The 22,459-nt window shown below is 43.4% G+C and overlaps 1 protein-coding gene across 1 annotated transcript; it reads right to left on the bottom strand.

Annotated features, from left to right (window-relative positions):
- Nucleotides 1-10,342: 10,342 nt before the first annotated feature.
- LOC147644123 (uncharacterized) lies at nt 10,343-13,037 on the bottom strand. Its single transcript, XM_086830171.1, has 2 exons — nt 11,243-13,037; nt 10,343-10,809 (listed from the first exon to the last, which is right to left on the bottom strand). The coding sequence occupies exons 1-2, from the start codon at nt 13,035-13,037 to the stop codon at nt 10,343-10,345; spliced, it is 2,262 nt and encodes a 753-aa protein (XP_086686297.1).
- Nucleotides 13,038-22,459: the final 9,422 nt, after the last annotated feature.

Here is a 22,459-nt window from a genome sequence, read left to right as displayed (position 1 = left end):
CTTTCAATATATGCAGATGATGCCATTATTTTTAGCAAATGTAAGAATACCAATTCACTCAACAATAAGTTCACAGATATTCTTAATGAAACCCAAATTTGGGGAAACACTTCCGGTGCTACCCTTACTGTATATAAATGTGAACCCTTTTATATTTGCAAAAAACAACACTGTACATATCCATCATTATTTTTCAGTAACATAAAAATAGAACTCGTACCATTTCTTAAAAATCTCGGCCTGACTATCGATAATCGACTCACATTCAAACAACATTGTATAGAACTTAGGACAAAACTTATAAATAGGCATTATATAACATTATAAAATTCCTAACTATTAAGCGCCCATTAATTCACCCCACAACACTTATACAAGCGACGAGAGCCTTGATGCTATCCACAATCGAGTATGGTCTCTATTGAAAAGCCTTACCGATGGAATAAAGTCATTCCGTCTCCCCCGTGGCAATTTCGCTCCACGACCATTGACACCATGTCCTGCAAAAATCTACGACACCAGTCACAACGTTTAATCAGCTATTCCAAGAAGTTACCGACAACTACTCTGATCGGAAATGATTTTATACGGACGGATCTAAGTCAGAAACCACAACCTCTTACGCCGTGGTAGACGAACTCGGAATAATTATTTCGTGGGACCTACTACCTCACCACTACTCGGTTTTTGCTGCAGAAGCAGTAGCCATTATTAAAGCAATCAAACTTGCCCTCGAACTAAAAGGAAGATATATCATCTGACAGTGACAGTCTTTCCAACCTGCAAGGAGTCCAAAACTTCTACAATAACAATAACCTTGTATGTGAAATACGTCACCTCTGCATACAAAATAGGGCCAACATTAAGCTACTTTGGGTCCCAGCGCATATAGGAACATCTGGAAACGAGTTAGTCGACAAAGCTCTAAAGTTAGCCGGACGGGCTCCGTGCCATACAATTAAATGCCCTGCGTCGTGCTACAGAAGGGAATGCGCCATTATTACTCAATTAAAAACTGGAAACACAAAACTCACACATAAGCACATACTAAAAGGTGAAAGACGTCAAAACTGTCCGAACTGTGGGGAGGAAATATCAGTCAAACATATACTCGATTCATGCAGACACTATCATAAACTTAGGACCCACCTCTTCGGTCTTACACCGCCCTCAAACTTATTAGCTACCCTAACAACTACTGAATTAAACCTAATAATGTCTTTCTTAACGAAAAGTAACATCATACACCTAATTTAAACAGCACATGTTATGTCTTATTAATTGTTAAGCCATAAACCCCACTGAACCAAATTGTTATATTAATTATCGAGTCGATGGCCTTAGTAGCTAGTTACTCCTCTCTATAATTAGTTACTATATTATAAATATTTTTATGTATAATAGCTAAAAGAAAAAAATAAAAAATAAATAAAATAAAATAGACATAATTGATTTTTAACTTTTTCTTATGTAAATGTGTAGCTTTGCAGCCGATCATCTTTTATGACTTTATAGGCATCGTCTACTTGTGTTTTTTGCGAATAGGTTCAGGCAAGTTATTATTAATAACAAAGAGTGCAATTCGGTTCACTTCTGATGTTGTGTATGTTTTATCGTTATCGATACTAAAAAAAATATTTTTTTATTAAATACCTTTTTTATCCACATTAATATACTTGGAAAATAACTCCATGTTATTACGATTTTAAAAAGGAGGGAGATGTAATATGCATATATATTGAATGCGCACTGTACTTTATACATTGCTGCATATGAATAAAAAAACATTTAATATACAAGTACCTAAAACAAGTGGCCGAAACCCGATCCGTTCTATGTACGTTGGCCGACTAACGGAAAGTGCAAGTGTCAGCATAACTGTAACGCGCGGGCCTCACATGTACATATATGAACCCAAGTCTATGTGCATATACCCTCGCACTCCATACTAAACAAGCATAGCTACATATAGCGAGCTTGAATATGCCCTTCAGTATGCGAAAGGTAAAACTTCCGGATATATAGACCGGATTTCATACCCAATGCTCAAACATTCGCTCTCCGAAGCTAAGTATCGCCTATTAAAAATGTAAAATAAAATGCTTGGTAAAGGCTCCTACCCCCACGTCTGGAAATCCGTCATTATATTCCCAATTTTATAATCTAACTAGCTGTACCCTGCCACGTTTCTCTGTGGCATATTGTAGTTAAGAGGGCACTTCTGAATACATCAATGTTCCGGCAAAATCATCTTCCTGGCATAAGGTGAAGAAGGCAGTCAGAGTTGTCGCTGGCGGATTCAGGACTCTTTCTTGCACATTTCTTTCTGTGAAATAGATACGTTGACCATTCTCCAAAAGGACTGCCAAGTGAACTAAAGCTGGATAGCGTTCATGAATGGGGAACGAACAAATTCTCCATGCAACCTCGTTGCTGCTTTCGTATCTTCCAGCCTGGTATTGAGATATTTCATCGACAACTCGTACTGCATTGCTGTCCCCATTTTCTGCCTGAACACCAAAAACTGCCATATCGCTGCCTTTATTCACGTACTTGCAGATATATTTAATCGATTTCACGGAATTTCAATATTCTACGTTGATGTGCACTTTGTATGATTTTGACAATAGTGTTGAGTATGGAACCACCCAACGATTGTCTACCTCAATATCACAAATTCTCATGTTTAAAGTTGCCGAAGTCCCTCCATCTTCAGTTGACCGTCTTCTATACAGAGGATATCCATCGTCCCCTGTTACGGTGTTGGCTGTAAATGCTCGAGGATATCGCTTGGAACACTTCCCGTCTACCATGCATGGTGAACTTCGGTTGAGGGTACCACATGGGCCATGGATCATGTTCTTGATGACAACTGCATGCAAATCTGTATCAACCTCTGCCCGTGGAATCTCAGCGCATATCACATTGTCAATTTCGTCTGGAGTAATTTTATCATACAGCCAAATCAGTATGTGCGCATGCGGCAATCCTCTCTTCTGCCATTCTACTGAATACATCCAGCACCGCTCAGATCCCAAAACTCCATGTTTCACAATGAAATCCATCAGTGACTTGAGCTTTTGTCTAAAAACACGGGCTGTGATGTCATGCCTATCCCTATATGATTGTCCAGGAAATAACAGCTGAACTATCTCGTCCCAAGCTGGATTGCATGTGAAGGTGATAAATAAGTCTGGACGGCCGTAGCAACGAACATATGCCTGGGCATCTTGAGCATATTCATGCATGTGGCTCGGACTACCTATGTATGAGGATGGCAAAATCGTGAGCTTTCCAACGTTGGTTGTATTACGGTCATTCATCACAGCATCCCGCAAATGGATATATTCCTCGGACGGAAGTTTCTTCTGATTCAATCGGAGGAACAGCAAACGTTCTGATTCAATTTTTGCATACATATCGACAATGTACTAATGAAACAACTGACGACATTTCAATATATGATTGCAATCGGTCCTCCTAACCATTAACCTGTATGAGTAAAAGTTCATCGCGCAGCCGCTTAGTCTCTCGGATGGAGGTCCGTTCTTCGTCAGTCATATTCGTAATCTTACGTCTTTTTGCTTCTGTATTGCGAATACGACGACCCAATCTCGACTTCTTTGGTGGCATGACTTCGTTTCTTACTGAACCTGAACAAAAAATAAAATTTGTATCTCCAATTTCTTCTTTCAATATGTTTTAAATGTTTGACAGGAAATGCTTTGATTTGCTTGTAGAGGGCGCAGGAGTAGGGGCACGGGGAAACGCTAAAAAAATAGATATATTCGCAACCGCAGATAAGCTATCAACATCAAAAGTAGTCAATAACCGAGCTGGAACCTCAACGCATCTTCTCTAAAAATTTGGGCATAAACGGTTCAGAACTTTTCAAGTTTCTTCTTTCAATATGTTTTGAATGTTTGACAGGAAATGCTTTGATTCAGCTGGCTGCCTGTAGATGGCGCAGCAGTAGGGGCACTTGGAAACGCTTAAAAAATAGATATATTCGCCACCGCAGATAAGCTATCAACATCAAAAGTAGTCAATAACCGAGCTGGAACCTCAACGCATGTTGTGTAAAAATTTGGGCTTAAACGGTTCAGAACTTTTCGAGTCTATGAAGGATGTAGACACGAACAGAGCATTTTTATATATATAGATAAACCAACCCACGAAATGTCTTCCTTTAGACCCATTTCTCTCCTTCCCTGGAGAGACTCTTGAAAAAATGTTATCCAAAAGACTTATGCGGTTTATTACCAAATATAAACTTATCAGCCCCCACCAAACAGCTTTACCATTCTGGCAACTGATTTCGAAAAGGGCTTTTGATTGCATAGGGGTGCATATAGTACTGGATCAACTTTCCCGGTGTGGGGTAGGTCAAAAGACCTTCAACTAAGCGAAAGCTTTTATGATCAACCGTTCAATCCGATTAAGAGTAAACAACACTCTATCTAAGTTCTATACTCTTCAGAATGGCATCCCACAAGGATCGCCTCTTTCTATGGTGTTGTTCATGATTGCCTTCCAATCCATATATAACATCATTTTAAGATATAAGCAAATTAACCTTTCAATATATGCAGATGATGCCATTATTTTTAGCAAATGTAAGAATACCAATTCACTCAACAATAAGTTCACAGATATTCTTAATGAAACCCAAATTTGGGGAAACACTTCCGGTGCTACCCTTACTGTATATAAATGTGAACCCTTTTATATTTGCAAAAAACAACACTGTACATATCCATCATTATTTTTCAGTAACATAAAAATAGAACTCGTACCATTTCTTAAAAATCTCGGCCTGACTATCGATAATCGACTCACATTCAAACAACATTGTATAGAACTTAGGACAAAACTTATAAATAGGCATTATATAACATTATAAAATTCCTAACTATTAAGCGCCCATTAATTCACCCCACAACACTTATACAAGCGACGAGAGCCTTGATGCTATCCACAATCGAGTATGGTCTCTATTGAAAAGCCTTACCGATGGAATAAAGTCATTCCGTCTCCCCCGTGGCAATTTCGCTCCACGACCATTGACACCATGTCCTGCAAAAATCTACGACACCAGTCACAACGTTTAATCAGCTATTCCAAGAAGTTACCGACAACTACTCTGATCGGAAATGATTTTATACGGACGGATCTAAGTCAGAAACCACAACCTCTTACGCCGTGGTAGACGAACTCGGAATAATTATTTCGTGGGACCTACTACCTCACCACTACTCGGTTTTTGCTGCAGAAGCAGTAGCCATTATTAAAGCAATCAAACTTGCCCTCGAACTAAAAGGAAGATATATCATCTGACAGTGACAGTAACGGAAAGTGCAAGTGTCAGCATAACTGTAACGCGCGGGCCTCACATGTACATATATAAACCCAAGTCTATGTGCATATACCCTCGCACTCCATACTAAACAAGCATAGCTACATATATACTTAAGAATACATAACCGTCTCTCAGCTGTCGCTGTAGTCAGCGCTGCTACGAGACTTAGCCCCACATAGTTCATAAGAATGATACCCTCGCACTCCATACTAAACAAGCATAGCTACATATATACTTAAGAATACATAACCGTCTCTCAGCTGTCGCTGTAGTCAGCGCTGCTACGAGACTTAGCCCCACATAGTTCATAAGAATGATTTTGAAGACCTATTAGAAATTATTATTTATTATATTATATTATATCATATTATCATATATTTTTATTATAGTATTTTTCTATGGTTTCTTCAATTCTTCAAAATTACCTGTTTAAAAGTTTTTCCCTCAGGCACTAGCCTACATAATCTTCCATGTCTATTTTTGTTTAAAGCCAAACAAAATATTTTTATAGGTGTTTCAAAAACATCAACATTTGATTCGTAGCAGTACCATCAAAATGTTTTATTAATTTAATGCAATTCATGGTTGATTTTAATAAATTAATTTTCTTTCTTTTCTCTTGAGATCCACGGAAAGGTTAGGTTAGGTTAAACCGAACGGCTCTCCTGAGGGGGCCAATCATAAGCCAGTATGGCCCTTATTCATCCAGATGTTGTTTTCATATGGTCCTGGAGAATCTTACGCGGGGTTGAAATCCTTTAGAATCGCGGTAGTTTTTACGAAGGCAAGTAGTGGCGAACAGTTCCACAGATATTATCAGTTAATTTTTAGTTTCTTATTTTAATTTACTAATGAAAAATTTAAGATTGAGTTTTTGTTTCCTCTTTACGTACATGCAGGTGTGCTGTCGCCGAGGATAGGATAAATTCAACAAACAAAACCAGCAATACGTCAAGACAAGAAATCTAATTGAAACTACAAAAGGCATAAAACATAATTGAAGTGATACCACCGTTAAGAGGTGGCTTTCTGCGTCCTTTAGGTGTAGGTGATTATAGCTGCTTTTCGGGTAGAAACTTCTGTGTTCCAAAATAGTCGATCCTTTAGCCTTTATGCCACGACTTCGTTTATTATTATAATTATTATTAAGCAAGTCAGATGGACTATGATTTTTTTATGAAAATTTCACAAAAATGGTGGAAGGAAATATATGGATTTCGCCTAATTTTGAAGGCTGATGAAATAATGGAAGGCTTGACTGCTTACATCAGCGGGCACAGAGAGAAGCAATTCTCTCAATTCTCAATCCTCAATCTCTGCGTATCGACAGCGCACATGTGCCATAGTAGATAGCCACTCGAACCTGAAGAGCGCGCATCTTTCAATGGAAGAGGAACAAAGTCTTCTTTGGTCGTCGGAACCAGGCACCAGCTCCCCGAGTAGGTTCGGGCTGAAGCGTTCAAGCGAGGGAAAGAAGGCAAAGTCGTAGTACAAGCCTCCCCTTTCTTTCCAGAGCCGGATCCAAAATAAAACAGGCCTTAACCAAGTATCCAAGACAGAAAGCTGCACTTCACCAAACTTACTTATATGCACTACACTGGCGGATTCGCCATAAAGGTGAAGGAGATGGCAATGCACCGCTAAGAGTGCCATTAAGGACGCTCCGGTGGCCAAGCGATAACGTGGACATAAGGAGGCAGGCTCTTCCCAAAAACCATTTGGAAGACGGTAGAATTATTATTAAATTATTAATCACATGGGTTGATGGAAGATCCTGAAACGCTTGTTGCCCAAAAAGAGACCCAATGTTCTGTTCTTCAGATAAAAAAGGCAAAAGGCAGCCAGTGTATTGGAGGGGGGTGACGCACTTGATAATGAAAACACGAGAACTATTTCGGGGTTTTACGCGACATGCGTCGGATCTTTATTGGTTAAAATGTGGAATATAAATAACAACATGAAACTAAAACCTATCCTTGGGCGAGCGGATTCAAAGCTTTTTGGACTGATAGAAAAGAGAGAGAGATAGAGCCTACGGGACATTTCGAGGCTGGAACCGAGATCACACTGCCTCTCGAAAATGGTCGAGGACTGCCTGGAGCCGTTTCTCAGCGCTAAGTCTAAGAAAACGGAGGCACTTCCGTAGAGAATGGTCTTCTTGGCAGACTCGGCATGGGTAGGATAAAATACCTCGGGAACGTCCCTTGATGTCGCCGTAAGGCACCTAGTAATTTAATTTGTTTGGAGAAGTAGTAAATAGTGTGGAAAACGAGTATATCCTTTGGATCGGTGAGATACTATCCTTGAAGCATCAGGAGGAATCGGAACACTGGGGGATTTGCTTGGACGCAGCTAAGTGTGATGCCGACCGTGGCATGTCGAGCAGTTGTGGGCGCTTGTGCAATCGTGAATTCTATGACCTTTTGCAAAGCAATTCTGGCACAACATCTTTTTTTTGGGTATAAGCCAAAAGATCGTCAATCGTCATCTGACGGAAGCTTGGACATATACGCACTGGATGGTTATCTCGTACTAAAGGATTTTAGTACTCGCGGTTACACGTTGGAGGTTATCGGTTTGGAATGCCGATGGCTGATCGTAGGAGGTTGAATCGAATCTATGGGCTGTAGAGTTCTATGACGATCTGTTAGGAAAGAACTAAGTTGTAGCCACGTAGGAATTTCGGCTTTCCTGCCCGCAAAGAGTCCTTATCGGAGGCCAAATATTTCCCACGACGCTGGCGAAAAAATTAACCCGTCGGGGTTGAAAGTACAAAGGCGGGTGCGTCGTGGTATATATTTCAGCGTCAGCTTTTATTCGCTGCTTACAAGAGACTAAAAACTTAACTTAGAACCGAGCTCCAGGTCGCTTTGCATCGTTAAAGCGAGAGCGGGAGATCGGCAATAGTTGGAGTGCGAGAGCAAGCCAGGCACAGAAAGCTCGCTCCTGAAGATAGGCGGTGCAGTGGGCCCCTCACGTAAACATCCTGCCCCCCTTGCAATCGCTCGGGCTGCAACAGGGTCGTTGCAGCTATGGCTGATGGCAGGCTCCAGACACGACCCAACCGAAGACGGTGCTTTGGGCCACTGGCAGTCCCTCCTGGATCTTCGAATACATATCCGCGCCTAGGACCCCGGAGATGGTCGCCGGTAGATAGAAACGCTCGTCGGCCATGATATCGCGGAAGTTGGCCCGCACCGTCTCGCTTAACTCCCGGATTGAAGTGCGGATGCGAACGTGAGACTCAACCCTAAACACCACGTCGAAACGTCTTGGAGCCCACCGTGGCCGAACAAATTTGCTCGCCGCCGGGCGGGGGTCGACCGTGGAGTGGCGGAGACCGTCCGAGAAGCGGCTGCAGATTGCCCAGAAGAGGTGACGGCGTCCCGAGCCCGCGCGCATTCTGCCGCAGCTGGCGCGGAGCCAGTGATCGCTCGGATAGGTGAAGCAGTGTGTGATGGTCCAGGCCACACGTTTTGCAGCAGTCCCCTCGTTGACACGCTCCGTCCTAATGCTCGTGAGCCAAACAGCTGGGACAGTATCGGCTATCGAGGACGGCCCATAGCCGTTTCTCAGCACTCAGGCGCAGAAAACGACGGCATTTTCGAAGTGGGAGGATTCCCCTGCAGACTCGGCAATGGTAGGACAAGATACCTCGAGTACATTTGCCTTCTTGTGGGATGGCGGTGCGTGGACGCGGAGGCATTGTGCTGGGGATGCAGTGTAGTCTGGACAAAATTGCGCTCGCAGACCTCATCGGCTGCCGGGACGATACGTGTCGGGCCTTCCTCCACCTCCCAGATGGAACAACTTTTCAACCGGGGTGCTCCGAGAGTTGTGAATGTAAATCGCCGTGAACAGGTCTCTGAAGGTGTGCAAACGAAGATAATTGCCCGCGAAAACCTCTATATCCACTGGTGGTAAACGGTACCCCGTGGGGGGGGGGGATGTGTGGACACTGCTAGCCGCCAGAGCTGACTGAGAGGCGGCTTGTGATATTGTTTCCTCAAGGTTGGCAACACACTTCCAATAAACGGAATAACAGTAGCTGTACTTTGTCTCCAGCACTGTCGAGGTGGCCTTGCCGTCGTCGGACGCAGAGAGCAGTTCGAAGCAGCTCTCATAACTTTTCTCCACCTTCTCCCACAGGGACCGGATTTGGTCCCTATGGACTTGAGAAGGGGAGAATTGGTCAGACTTAGGGTTGCCCGGAGTATGGATATTCGCCTCGAATTGACTGGCACAGTCTGTTGTGGCAATTTTACGCCATTTTGCCAACTGACATAGTTAATCTAGGCGAGAAACCAAATAGTGTATAGACGGATTTGTCGCTTTTTGCCCTTGGAATGGCGGCGGTAGCCCTTGGCTTCAGTTGAGACGCCCGAGGAGATGCGGATTGGGACCTATTTAAGCGGATGGAGGGGATCGGACGCGATTTCTTGTCATCTTCCGTGGGCATTCTCGGAAGGGAGTGCTGCTGATCAGGGCTTGTCAACTGTCGAACGGAAAAATGGTCACACTAATGCACTATCTGGATCAGCAAAAAAAAAAAAGAGAGATGACGAACGAAATTTATATGGCACTTGGGATACGGGTTTATGCAATGCGTACGACGAACTAGCGAAGCAGAGCTCACAGAAGGCTGGAGGAAACGAATGGAGCAAAAAAAAAACGCAGCCAAATGGTTGTTGTTTTGAGGAGGGAATTAATTTATGCCACCTATTAAGCGAATTGATTTAGCGAGGGGTTTTTTTTGTGTTGGCGTAAAATTAGTTGTTTTAATTTGTGTGTGCTTGTGTGTGGTTTGGTTACAAAGTTTTTGTGTGTTTTTAGTTTCAACGTAAGTGAGCGAATGAATCGAGAGAAAAGATAAGCCAAACAGAAGAGCTGCGGCGGAAGAGCTTTCATGCCGGCTTATGAGGTGGAAAGCTTCTGCCGCAGCTGATCGCTTGTTTACAAATAATGATTTAAAACATGCTAATATTAAATCTGCTGCTTCTGCTCCCGACATGCTCCCCCCGCTGGATGCGGCACGCTGCCAGATGAGGTGGTTTCCAGGGGTAGAACAGCTATTTTGCCAACAGCCCTTTTTATTAGGCCGGTGGCTGTCCGAATGACAGCGACACGGGCCACACCGTCAGCTCCATGGATAATGCTCTCCACTCTGCCAAGGCGCCATTGAAGCGGAGGGATGTTGTCCTCTTTGAGCACCACAATGCTATGCGGTAGGATGTTGGGCCTTGATGCACGCCATTTCCCACGTTCTTGTAAAAGCGAGAGGTAGCTGGTACTCCACTTCCGCCAGATGATTTGCTGAATTTGGCAAACTCGTTGCCAGCGGCTCAGCCGATCGATGCTGAGGTGCGTGATGTCGGGCTCCTCGATTGTGGCGAAAGAAGACCCAATAAAAAAGTGACCAGGTGTAAGGACATCCAAATCGTTAGGGTTTTCTGAAATTGGACAGAGCGGTCGAGAGTTAAGCATCGCTTATAGACTTCATAGACTAAAGTGCGAAGCTCATTGAATGCGAGAATAGTGTTGCCAACGACCCGATGAAAGTGATATTTTGCAGATTTGACGGCAACCTCCCATAGGCTGCCGAAATGAGGCGAACGAGGGGGAATAAATTGCCATTTGATCCCGATGGAAACGAAGGCCTGCTGAAGATTGCTGTTTTGAGCGTCGGCGAGAAACAGTTGCCTCAGTTCCAGCAGCTCGTTTTTGGCTCCAACGAAGTTTGTAGCGTTATCGGACCATATTGTGCCAGGCTTGCCCCTTAGGCTTATGAAGCGCTTGAGGGCAGCGATGAATGAAGCCGCAGACAAATCCTCCACCAGCTCCAAATGGCAGGCTTTAGTGGCGAAGCAAAATTCTGCAGCCGACCGCCAACTCGAATAAGTCCCGATTCATCGCAGATTGGATGCAGCGAGTACAGCTTGCTTTTTGAGGAAATCAGCCTTTCGGATTGCAGGGCCTTATACTCCTCAGCAAAGTTGATGAGCTGGATTCCCTTGATGAGCAGATGCGTGCCTCCCTTGATGTCGTCTACTGTAAGAGGTCCTCGCCGTCGTGGCTCATCCTTGGCTTTTAGCATTAGGAACCGATGTATGTAGCCAAAGACTCGCTGCAGCTTTCCAAAACAATTTTGAAACTTGCAGCCATACGAAATATCCTGGCTTTGCGTCAGCACCAGCGCGAGGCGGCGGCGTTCAGGCACATCTACTAGAGTAGGCGTATGAGGCGGCCAGCAAGCTTCGTCTGTCCGCAGGAATGGTGGGCCCTCACGCCACAGCGTCGAATCCAAAAGTTCGAGCGGAGTACATCCTCTGGATAATATGTCAGCCGGGTTGTAGTGGGTCGATATATGATGCCAAGCCATATCCTTGGTCCTTTCTTGAATCTGCGCGATTCTGTTGGAGACGAAAATGTTAAAGTCTGATGGGGCCTGGCGAATCCAAGAGAGCACAATTGTTGAGTCAGACCAACAATGATATGTGCAAGGCTGAGAAATGGCATTAGCGATGTTGTGGATGAGTTCGGATAGCAATAGAGCTGCGCATAATTCAAGTTTGGGTATGGTTATTGTTTTAAGCGGCGAGACGCTAGACTTGGAGCAAAGCAAATGTGATGAGTAGGTGCCCCCTGCTTCGGAGCGCACATAAATACAGGCACCATATGCCGCCAAGCTTGCATCACAAAATCCATGAATTTCCAAAGATGAGTCAGATTGCATGATGAAGCGAGGAAATTTTAAATGGCTGACTGCCGAGATTTGCGCGGAGTGTTCCAACCATAAGGAATGCAAAGATTGCGGCAAAGTTTCATCCCAGTCGAGCTTATCTTTCCACAGGATTTGCAGGAATATTTTGAGCCTGGTTATAATGGGCGCTATAAGACCTAGGGGATCGTAGAATTTGGCTACGGCTGATAAAATAGAGCGCTTGGTAGCTGGCTTGTCTGCTACATTTCCAGAGAATCCAAAAAGCAAATTATCGGAACTTGTATCCCAGTATAGGCCAAGTGTTTTGGCGACGTCAGTCCCATCACTGAATTTGAGCATTTTCTCGCGATCAGCCTCAAGTTCTCCTTCAAGCGCTGCCGGCTCATTGGAGCACCATTTACGAATTGGAAATAGGCCTTTTGCAAGTAACGATTTAACCTGCTGCCGGATATAAGCGACCTCTTCGATCGAGTCGCCTCCAGAAATAAGGTCGTCAACATAAAAGTCCCTACGCACGATCTTGGCTGCCACAGGAAAATCCTTCTCCTCATCATAGGAGAGCTGCTGCATAGCACGAATTGCTAGGAATGCAGCAGGCTTAGTGCCATAAGTGACGGTGTCCAGGGTGTATATTTTAATTTCTTCGCTTGGACTATCACGCCAGAGGATGCATTGGAGCAGATTATCAGGTTCGGTGACACGCACACAGCGATACATTTTGCAGATGTCGCCGCATAGTGCCACTTTAAAGAATCTGAACCGAACCAAAGTGCTGAAGATTTTAGGCTGAATGGAGGGACCAGCAAAGAGCAACTCGTTTAAAGAGTATCCAGACGAAGACTTGGCAGAACCATCGTAGACTACCCTGAGTTTGGTAGTCGAGCTGTCCAATTTGTGAACGCAGTGGTGGGGTAAATAATATTGCGGCAAAGCTGACTGCTTGCAAGAGAGCGACATATGGCCTAAATCGATATACTGCTTTATAAAGGCAATATATTGAACCTTGAGATTAGGATTTCTAGCCAATTTGGATTCCAATGATTTGAATCGCTGCGAAGCACGATAGTATGAATCTCCTAGCATATCGAGACTAGTCTTTGCGGGCAATCGAACTGAATATTGGCCTGACTCAAGCCGAGAATAAGATTGAGCAAATAAATTCTCGCACAAGGCATCCTCATCAGTTGGAGCAGATGACGATCTACAATAGCTGTCAATTTCCCAAAACCGTTTGACAAGGTCCGGCAACGATTCAGGTTCCAATTGTACATCGTGCTCAACTGACAATGCGGGAAGAGAAGAGTGTTTATGGGCCGGCGAAGATATGCCACCGGATACTACCCAACCCAATCTAGTTTTTTGCAAGGAGGGAAGGTGATCGGCCAGCCGTATCTGCCCAACGCAAAGCAGGTCGAAGAAGATTCCAGCTCCTATAAGAATGTCAATCCTTTGACTTTTATGAAAGAGCGGATCGGCGAGGAATAAATTGCTGGGGATGTTCTATTCTGAAGAGTTTAGGTCGAAATGCGGCTGATAATTTGTGATGGTGCTAGTCATTATTGCAGCGAATGATGTTCGGTAACCTTTGTTGCGAGATTGTACAATAATATCTACCGCCTTAACAGCCATGAGTGAAGACTCTCCTATACCTGAGATGCATGTATTTGAGCGACGAGTTGACAGTTGCAATTGATGAGCGAGTCGAGAAGTAATGAAATTAATTTGCGATGCAGAGTCGAGCAAGGCTCTGCAGGGCACCATTATGCCGGAACGATTTCAGACATATATGATGGCAGTGGCAAGAAGCACATAATCAGATTGATGATCTACCGAGGCTTTAGGTGGGGGTGAATTTGGCGAAGCAGAAATGAGCGAGGCACTATTTTGAGGAGCAGAAGTGGATGTGGGCTGCGAGGGTGATGAAGCAGGATTTGACTCCAAATGTAGCAATGTATGATGCTTAAAGCGACAATGCCTGCAGTTCCCAGCTTTGCACTGCTGCAGGCTGTGGCCTTTACGCAGGCAATTTAGGCAAAGATGTAGCCTTTTTGCTTCTTTGTAGCGTAATGTGGGCCTCAAGGCAATAAATTGTGGATATTTCGAAATAAAGTGATCCTTAGAATCACACAAAATACATAATGAGGTGTAGGATGATGCGGTGCAAGCGTTTTGGATATTTTTATTTATAGTTTTTCCCTCCTGGTTGCTAGGTGTGTGGGTTACCATAGCATTTTCAATGTTTTCCATCATCCGACATCTCTTCTCCAAGAAGGCAGCCATATCCGTCCGTACTCGAATGTACCGATAAAGTTCAATAGCGATGCAACGATATGCAATTGTATTGTGTGAGCATACGAACTATATATAAGCACTTTTCATCTTTTATTTTAACGAAAACGATTTTTTACTCGATCACGTCGGGGTCACCAAATGTTTTGAGGAGGGCATTAATTTATGCCACCTATTAAGCGAATTGATTTAGCGAGGGGTTTGTTTTGTGTTGGCGTAAAATTAGTTATGTTTTAATTTGTGTGTGGTTTGGTTACAAAGTTTTTGTGTGTTTTTAGTTTCAACGTAAGTGAGCGAATGAATCGAGAGAATAGATAAGCCAAACAGAAGAGCTGCGGCGGAAGAGCTTTCATGCCGGCTTATGAGGTGGAAAGCTTCTGCCGCAGCTGATCGCTTGTTTACAAATAATGATTTAAAACATGCTAATATTAAATCTGCTGCTTCTGCTCCCGACAGTTGTAATGAGCGTCAATACGTATTTATTGTTAATTATTGAGATAGGGATTTAATCGCGGGCTTCGTTGTGGAGACCGGTTATATTTGAGCCCATACGGCTAATTGCTGATCGATTCGCTGTGTGGATTTAATTTGGATGCTGGTTATACTGGTACTAGTCTGACACTTGGCTAACAATTCGAATGTCAGCAATCACAAGACGCAGGTGTTTAATTGTTCCAAGCCGAGGAGCTGGACCTCAAAGCTCGGTTCTTGGTCTCGGAGAAAGGCTCCTGCCCGTAAGGAGTCCTTATCGGAGGCCAAATATTTCCCACGTACTGGCGAAAAAATTAGCCCGTCGGGGTTGAAAGTACAAAGGCGGGGGCGTCGTGGTATATATTTTTTAGCGTCAGCTTTTATTCTCTGCTTACAAGAGACTAAAAACTTAACTTAGAACCGAGCTCCCGGTCGCTTTGCATCGTTAAAGCGAGAGCGGTAGATCGGCAATAGTTGGAGTGCGAGAGCAAGCCAGGGACAGAAAGGTCGCTCCTGAAGAGAGGCGGAACAGTGGGCCCCTCACGTAAACACTATTAAATGAACTTCACCACTAGTCTTAGCATTTAAAAATAACAACGTTTCTTCAGGTGTAAGCGCAGGATTGTCTATATAGACCGCTATGAAATGGTCTCGAAAAGTCGGCCAGCGTAGATAAACGCCCGAGACTTGAGCTGATTTAGCAGAGATCGTATCGATTATGTTCCATAAGCTGGGCGGCACACGTTGCGTAAATAAAATGTGAATGCTCATATTTTGCCTTGGAGTTGGCAAGGTGTCCGACGCGCTCTCAAACTAAAATTAGCTCTGAACAAGCTTCGTACTCTTTCTCGACCTTATACCATAGCGCTCGGAATTGGTGTAGATAAATTTTGCACGTATACTGAGATGGAATGGGCGTTGCTGGATTGCAAAATTTGGACTCGAAATGACTCAGACGGTCGGAGGTCAAAATAAATTTATTTAAAACGGATAGAGCCATAATGATTTTATATATTTTTGTATTTTCAAAATGGTGTATAACTTCGACACTTATTTGTTTAAAATTATTTAAATTTAGAATTTAGGAGCGAATTGGTCCCCAGCTAATAAATATTTGACAATAATTTTAAATTTTTAAATTATTTGGATTTATTGTATTTGATTTTCTCTATAAAACAAAACAAACTGGTGGAAGATTCTGTCTCTTCCGCACTGTATCACTGTTCCTTGCCATCGAGGAATATACGAGTGCAGGTGTGCTCGCTGTATGAGCAAAGAGGAGACGAAATAAATTTTAAGACTTCGCTGACACTTGGGACTGTATGTCTGCTCTTATGCAGGCCTATGTATGTATATGTGTGTAAAGATTTGTCGACTGCAGATCAGCGCAGAATAGCGCGAAACTTGCTAAATCTATGCTTGTGGGGTTGTAAATATGTGGAAATCGACGCTCAGCGCAGAATAGCGCAAAGCTTGCCCAGTATATTAATGTTTATATGAGTATGCTTGGAAGTAACTCAGTTCAGAATAGGGAATGTGGTCTTTGGAAAAAAATGTATTTAGATAGAAGATATATTTCGGATTTTTATTTAAATTAATTTGACGAAACATTTTTTAAATTATTAAAATATCGTGTAGGTATATTTATGTTTGTTTAAATCTCGGTAATTTATATTACATTTGAGTGTATGCATGTGTGTATATATTTACCTGTGTTGTAAATATATTTTAGCGGGAAATGTACATATATCATTGGAGAGGACTGTCTTGTATGTAATAAATTCAAGCGGAACAGTAAACGAAAAGGAATAAGAAACTTTTTGAAATTGGAAGTTTCACTGTGGCCTTTGACATTTATATAGACATACAATTTTGGTTTGCGGATAATTTTGGAAATTAACTGGATTTGGATTTGGAAGCTGCCGTAGAGCCGGATCAATAGGACTTGAATTTAGACAATCATAGAGAGAAGTTAAACTCTACTGTACGACCAGCAGCAATAATGTAAATATATACCACCACCGGCATTCCTGGAGGTGGAGTGAAGATGTGGAATAGAACTAATAACATGAAACAGCCAGTATTCAAGATACGGGAAGATGACGTGGGACAGGGGTAGCGTATAACTGCTCCTCAAAAAGTGCCGCCTCGGATACAAGGAGGCTCATACCATGAAGGCATGGAATGCCTGAACCGCCGTACTCGAACGGAAGCCCTGATTAGTAAATCTGATTACGTGATTTGCCGAATGTTAAAAGAACGACGTTCATGGGGGACAACTACTGAAAAACGGGTTAGAACCATGGGCTCCAAGATAGAAGAAGGAGTGTGATCGGATATAGACTGTACAAGCCCAGATATGAGTCTGTCGTATAAGATACCTAGGCAAAGCAGCATATTGCAGGCGGAAGTCTTCGGCATCAGAAAGGCAGAAGAGTTTGCGCAGAGAATAGGCCTTCCACGTTAAACCAAGCGGCCAGTAGATCCATGCAATCATCAGCTGCCAGCTCCAAAAATGTACTGCCTTGCAGGGAGGCTGTAGATCCACTGTAGATCCACTACAACGTCAATGCGGATCTATTGGGTTCCCAGCCACCAAGACATTAATGCCAATGAGAACGGTGATCTACTTGCAAAGGAAAGCGTCAGACTTCCTAAGCCTTATAGTCTACTTTATAAAAATAAGTCCAGTTTTACTTCCAGACGCTATAACTTCAGAACGCACAAACCGATTTCCTCGGTTTTGCATTCGTTGGAAAGGTTCGGGCTCCGTAAGGTTTCTAGCTAAGAAAATTAAGGAAAAATTTCGCGCCATCTTTGATACATAGCATGTACTACAAAACAATTTTTTTAGTAGATGGCGCCGGGGCGTGATACATTGTTTGACAGCTACTCAATGTTCTCTACTCAGTTAACTTTATGTGACAAGCTGGTATGTGTTCACTGTGTAGCAGTGCAACAGTGTTTGCAACAGCAGACATTTTTCTTTAAGTTGGTAAGTTGAACTGTGAACTTATGTGGATCGTGCATTTGAGGTTAAATTCATCACTCAGCCCATAGTCCACATTCCCTACAGGGCGACGTGCGGAAATAGTCCGCTGTACAAGACCTGCAAGCCAGAAACAAGTGTATTCACAGAAATTAAGCAAAAAAAAAAAAGAAAGACAAAATATACTAACAGATAATGCCCGATTGAGGCAACGCGTGAGCACATGAAGATCATTGGCATCGTACAATCGCTTGGCTCTTCAATGATGAAAATTTAGATATTGGACCAATTGGACCAACAATCATTGTTGGCGATCCAACTAAACCGCGAGACATTGTCGTTCAACGAAAAGCAATATCTTGCATCGTGTAAACGAGACACATCGTTTGTACGATGCGTTACATATCCAAGGATATGACATCACGTTGAAGATGTTCGATCCAATTACAGGTACAATATTCACACACTAATTTTTGCTATTATTGGTTTCCAATAACAATTCATTTAATTTTGTATTTTCAGGCGTATCAACGAATAAAAATGAAGGAGCGCAATGAATTACTATGCGTATCGTATGACGATTCGTACACATGAGGAGAATATCATTCTGAAGTGCAGTCGACATAAATGTCAAAGTCAAGGACGAACGTTTAGTGTATTATATTTAGAATAGAATATATAGAATATTGGACGTCTGACGATTTTTCCATCGTATAATATCGGAAGCCCACGCCACATGCACGTATACGTTCAAGACGATAGAACGTACGTGCGAAATAGTAGAGCTCATTATTTATTACGTTCACACGCAATCTGAAGTGGACGAAAATTGAGCGTGATTTGGAACCGGGCCAAAAACCGCAAGATGGCCATGACATAATCGCCAGAGTATTTCAGCAAAAACTCAAGGTTATGAAGGATGTCCTAACAAATTATCGAGTTTTTGGTGACACACGTTGGTATATATACTCGGTGGAATGGCAGAAGCGTGGACTACCGCATTCTCATATACTGATTTGGTTGCTGGTCAAATTACATTCAAATGAAATTCCTAATCCACTCACTGATTAACATCTACACGACGTTGTGACGACGCAGATGGTGCATGGACCGTGCGGAGCATTAAATCCATTATCGCCTTGCATGGGTGATGGAAAGCACACTAAATATCGTTTTAGTTGCTGAAACAGTCACGGGGAACGATGGATATCCAGTTTATCGTCGGCGTTTAACAGAAGATAATGGTGGAACTATCAAACTTAAAGTTCAAAATCAAAAAATTGAGATCGGAAATGAATTAATTGTACCATATTGCCCACTGCTATTACGAATTTTTGAAACACATGCAACTTTTAGAGTTGTCATTCAGCCAATTCAATCAAATATTTGTCCAAGTACGTCACAAAAGGCAGCGGCATGGCTGTATTTCCTTTTGCGTCAGAAAATACGAATGGGCAGATTTGTTACGTTAGTACTAATGAAACACTGTGGCGATTAGTGTCATTTCTTCATGATAGGTAATCCGCAATTATACATTTAGCAGTGAATTTGGAAAACGGCCGAACAGATTACTTTACTGAGGCTCATGCATAGGGACCACCTTCGACAACATTGACTAGCTTCTTTGCAATGTGTGAAGCAGATCCATTCGCAGCGACGCTGATGTACCTTGATATTCACAAGAATTACTTTTGAAATCAAACAATAAAGAAATTCCAACAAAGGTGTTTTACACTGATGCACTAGGTCGTATGTATGTTTACTGTTTATCCTAAAAATAATGAATGTTTTTATTTTCGACTGCTTTTGGTAAATGTATGTGGACCAAATTCATTTGCGTATTTGAATACTGTGAATGGCCACCAATACCTAACATACCGAGAAGAATTTCAACTATTGGGTTTGCTGGCGAACGATTCTCATTGGGATTTAACACTTGCGGATTCAGTTGTTTCATCGCAACCAATTCAGTTATGGAACAAATACAAAGACGTCTTATGAGAATATATCTTGTATCGCATGTGCAAAACTAATAATCCTCTGATTCTGATTCTGAATTCGTTCGAAATAATAAGCCGTTGATGAATGAACAGCAAAAACAAGTATACAAAACATTAATGCAAGCCATGTGTCCATGGTGGACAATAATGTTGTTGGTCTATTCTACATTACACGACGGAATTTAATTTGTTTTCCTTTCAACTGCAGAAAAATAAGCACATTAGATGTACGGATAACTGACCGGATTGGAGATCTTGCATTTTTGCGTGGAGAAGCTGTATCCACTCGTGTACACTTACTTTAAAATTAATGACCCTTATTAGCTATACAAAATGATATCTTTACCGGTTTTTACGTTTCCTATCTACTGGTGTGGCTCTCCCCAGTTCAAACACCGTATGATGTAATTCAAGGTAAAAATAGAGCTTAAAAAGAAATAAAGCGGAAATATTAAAATTTTCGCATGTTACCCATATTATTTTATATGGCCAGAGTATGTTATTTTCATGGAAAATCAGAAAAAGAAAACAGCGAACTGTACCAATACACATCTATGTCTTCTATTTAGAAAAACCAATGAACTTTCTTTGTGTTTTTTTATGAAACAGAGTTATGATAGTATATAGTTTTGCTTCTCAGCTTATTGTGTCCAAGCGACAATACAACATGAGTTTATTGCTTGCTAATGGAGCGCTTAATGCAGGTAAAAATCATACTTTAAAACAAATATCTGGTAATTGCACTTGCAATCGAATATTGAATATTGAATAAATATGAAATGGCATCGGCACTGTGGCGAAGGGCAACGACGGATGTTCAAAATCTTGACAGCAGATGAATACGAGAGGGGTGGAAGTTAGCGGCTATCACATCTACAGCAGATATCTGGCGCGTACCTTCCCGCTGGAGGCGTTCTGTAGGATTTTGGAAGACCTAACCTACGACCTACATGGAAGGGCTAACACCATAGTTGAAGGTGACTTCAACGACTGGGCCCAGAAATGGGGATCCGTCTCCAGAGGACGCGTTTGCCGCGAAAGAAAGGCGGTAAGAGCGCAGCAGCCTTAGAGCATTCCTGCGATCAGAGATGATGAGAGGATCGTTTTGGAGGAACAAGATCGCAGCGACAATATTGCCAATCTAAGGTCCACCTGCCTTCGAGCCCGTGAGCAGCTGGCACGTGCGCGCGGTTCCTCGCGAGTAGTCGATTATGGCGAGGCCTTCAGAAAGGCGAGGCCATACGGGGCGGAAAGAGGGACCATTTCCTGCAGCTCTGGGACGACGCGGAGGACGACTTCTGAGGTGGAGCGTACAGGATAGTTGTCAAGGCCTGAAAGCTGGCAGTACTGCTCCATCGAACCCAGAAGCATCATACGGCGCTGTTCGCGAAAGTGGCTCCGGTGACCATGGAGCCGAGTGCGGAACGCCACTCCAACGGCACCCGCGAAATCTCGGAAGGGAGAGTGATCCTGATGGGAAGGGGGGTGCGCCCTACGAAGGCGCCGAGGCTGGATGCTGTAACCAACAGGGCACTAAAACTATCTATCACGCTTCACCCGAGGGAGTTCGCAACCTTGTTCTTCAAGTGCCTGGAGGAGGAAACCTTTCGGGAGAGATGGAAGAGGCAGAAGCTGCTGCTACTATCCAAGCCGGACAAGCTGCCAGAGGAGACATCCTCCTATAGGCCCATCTGCTTGGCCGACACCACTGTCAAAGTGTTTAAAAGGATCGTGTCAGCCAGACTGACTGCTGCCATCGAGGATCTGGGGATCTTTCCTGATTCAGTTCGGATTCAGGAGGGGGAGGTCTACGCCTAACACCATTTAGATAGTTAAGGAAATAGCCGGATCGACCATCATGGGCAAGAGCTGAAAAGGCGGCTTCAAAAGCTACTGTCTAGTAGAAAACCTAGACATAAGGAACACCGCGAACTGGAGCAGAACACTAGAGTCCCTGAGAATAGAAAAGAGCTAGTTCAATGAGAGAGTGCTCAAAGTGACTGCAAATATGTGTTCCAGAGCATACAAAGTCTAAACTGGAGTCCCTTTGGGCTCCGTTTTGGGACCCCTGCTCAAGAACACCACGTACAACGGGGAGACTGAGACTCTAGATGCCCAGTGGCACGACCGTTGTCGGGTCCGCCAAGGAGCGCGCCGGAAGACTTGGCGAATGATGCGATTAGAGATGATGCGGCGCACAAGACGAAGGCAGTCCTAATCTTGAGCAGAAGAGCGATAGAAACGGCCGTGATCCGGGTAGGCGGAGCCGTGATAAGATCAAGAAAAACTTGGAGTACGCCCAGTGGGATGGCAGGAAGTCTTCCACATACTTTTCAATACTAGCGGGCCCAATCAGATAACCAGGAAGCTGCTGTCAAGCGTCGTCACTTCCCAGATTCTGTATGCGACGCCGGTGTGGGCGGAAGCATACGAAACCAAGTTCCATGTGCGGGGAGTGAAGGGCACATACAGATTGTGTCAGAGTGGCAAGCACATTCAGGACGCTCTCGGACGACGCAGTTCTGGTGATAGCCGGCATGGTCCCTCTGAGGGAGCTGGTCCGCGAGAAGGCGGAGATGCGGAACGCGCTACGAGGTCTTGAAAGACCGGGAGGCTGATCTAAGGCTGAG

This window comes from Drosophila serrata, unplaced genomic scaffold (genome assembly GCF_035046125.1).
Source record: "Drosophila serrata isolate PLE 108 unplaced genomic scaffold, ASM3504612v1 contig_229, whole genome shotgun sequence".
In the NCBI taxonomy this organism is placed as follows: Eukaryota; Metazoa; Arthropoda; class Insecta; order Diptera; family Drosophilidae; genus Drosophila; species Drosophila serrata.
The sequence above is the reverse complement of the archived record's forward strand: the minus strand, read 5'-3'. Positions and strand labels throughout refer to the sequence as shown.

Excerpts from the sequence above, each read along its gene's own strand:
- LOC147644123 (XM_086830171.1), bottom strand. The coding sequence starts at position 13,037 with ATGTCGCTCTCTTGCAAGCAGTCAGCTTTGCCGCAATATTATTTACCC. Across the intron at positions 10,810-11,242 it reads GGGACTTATTCGAGTTGGCG|AAAACCCTAACGATTTGGAT; the intron begins GTCGGCTGCAGA and ends GTCCAATTTCAG.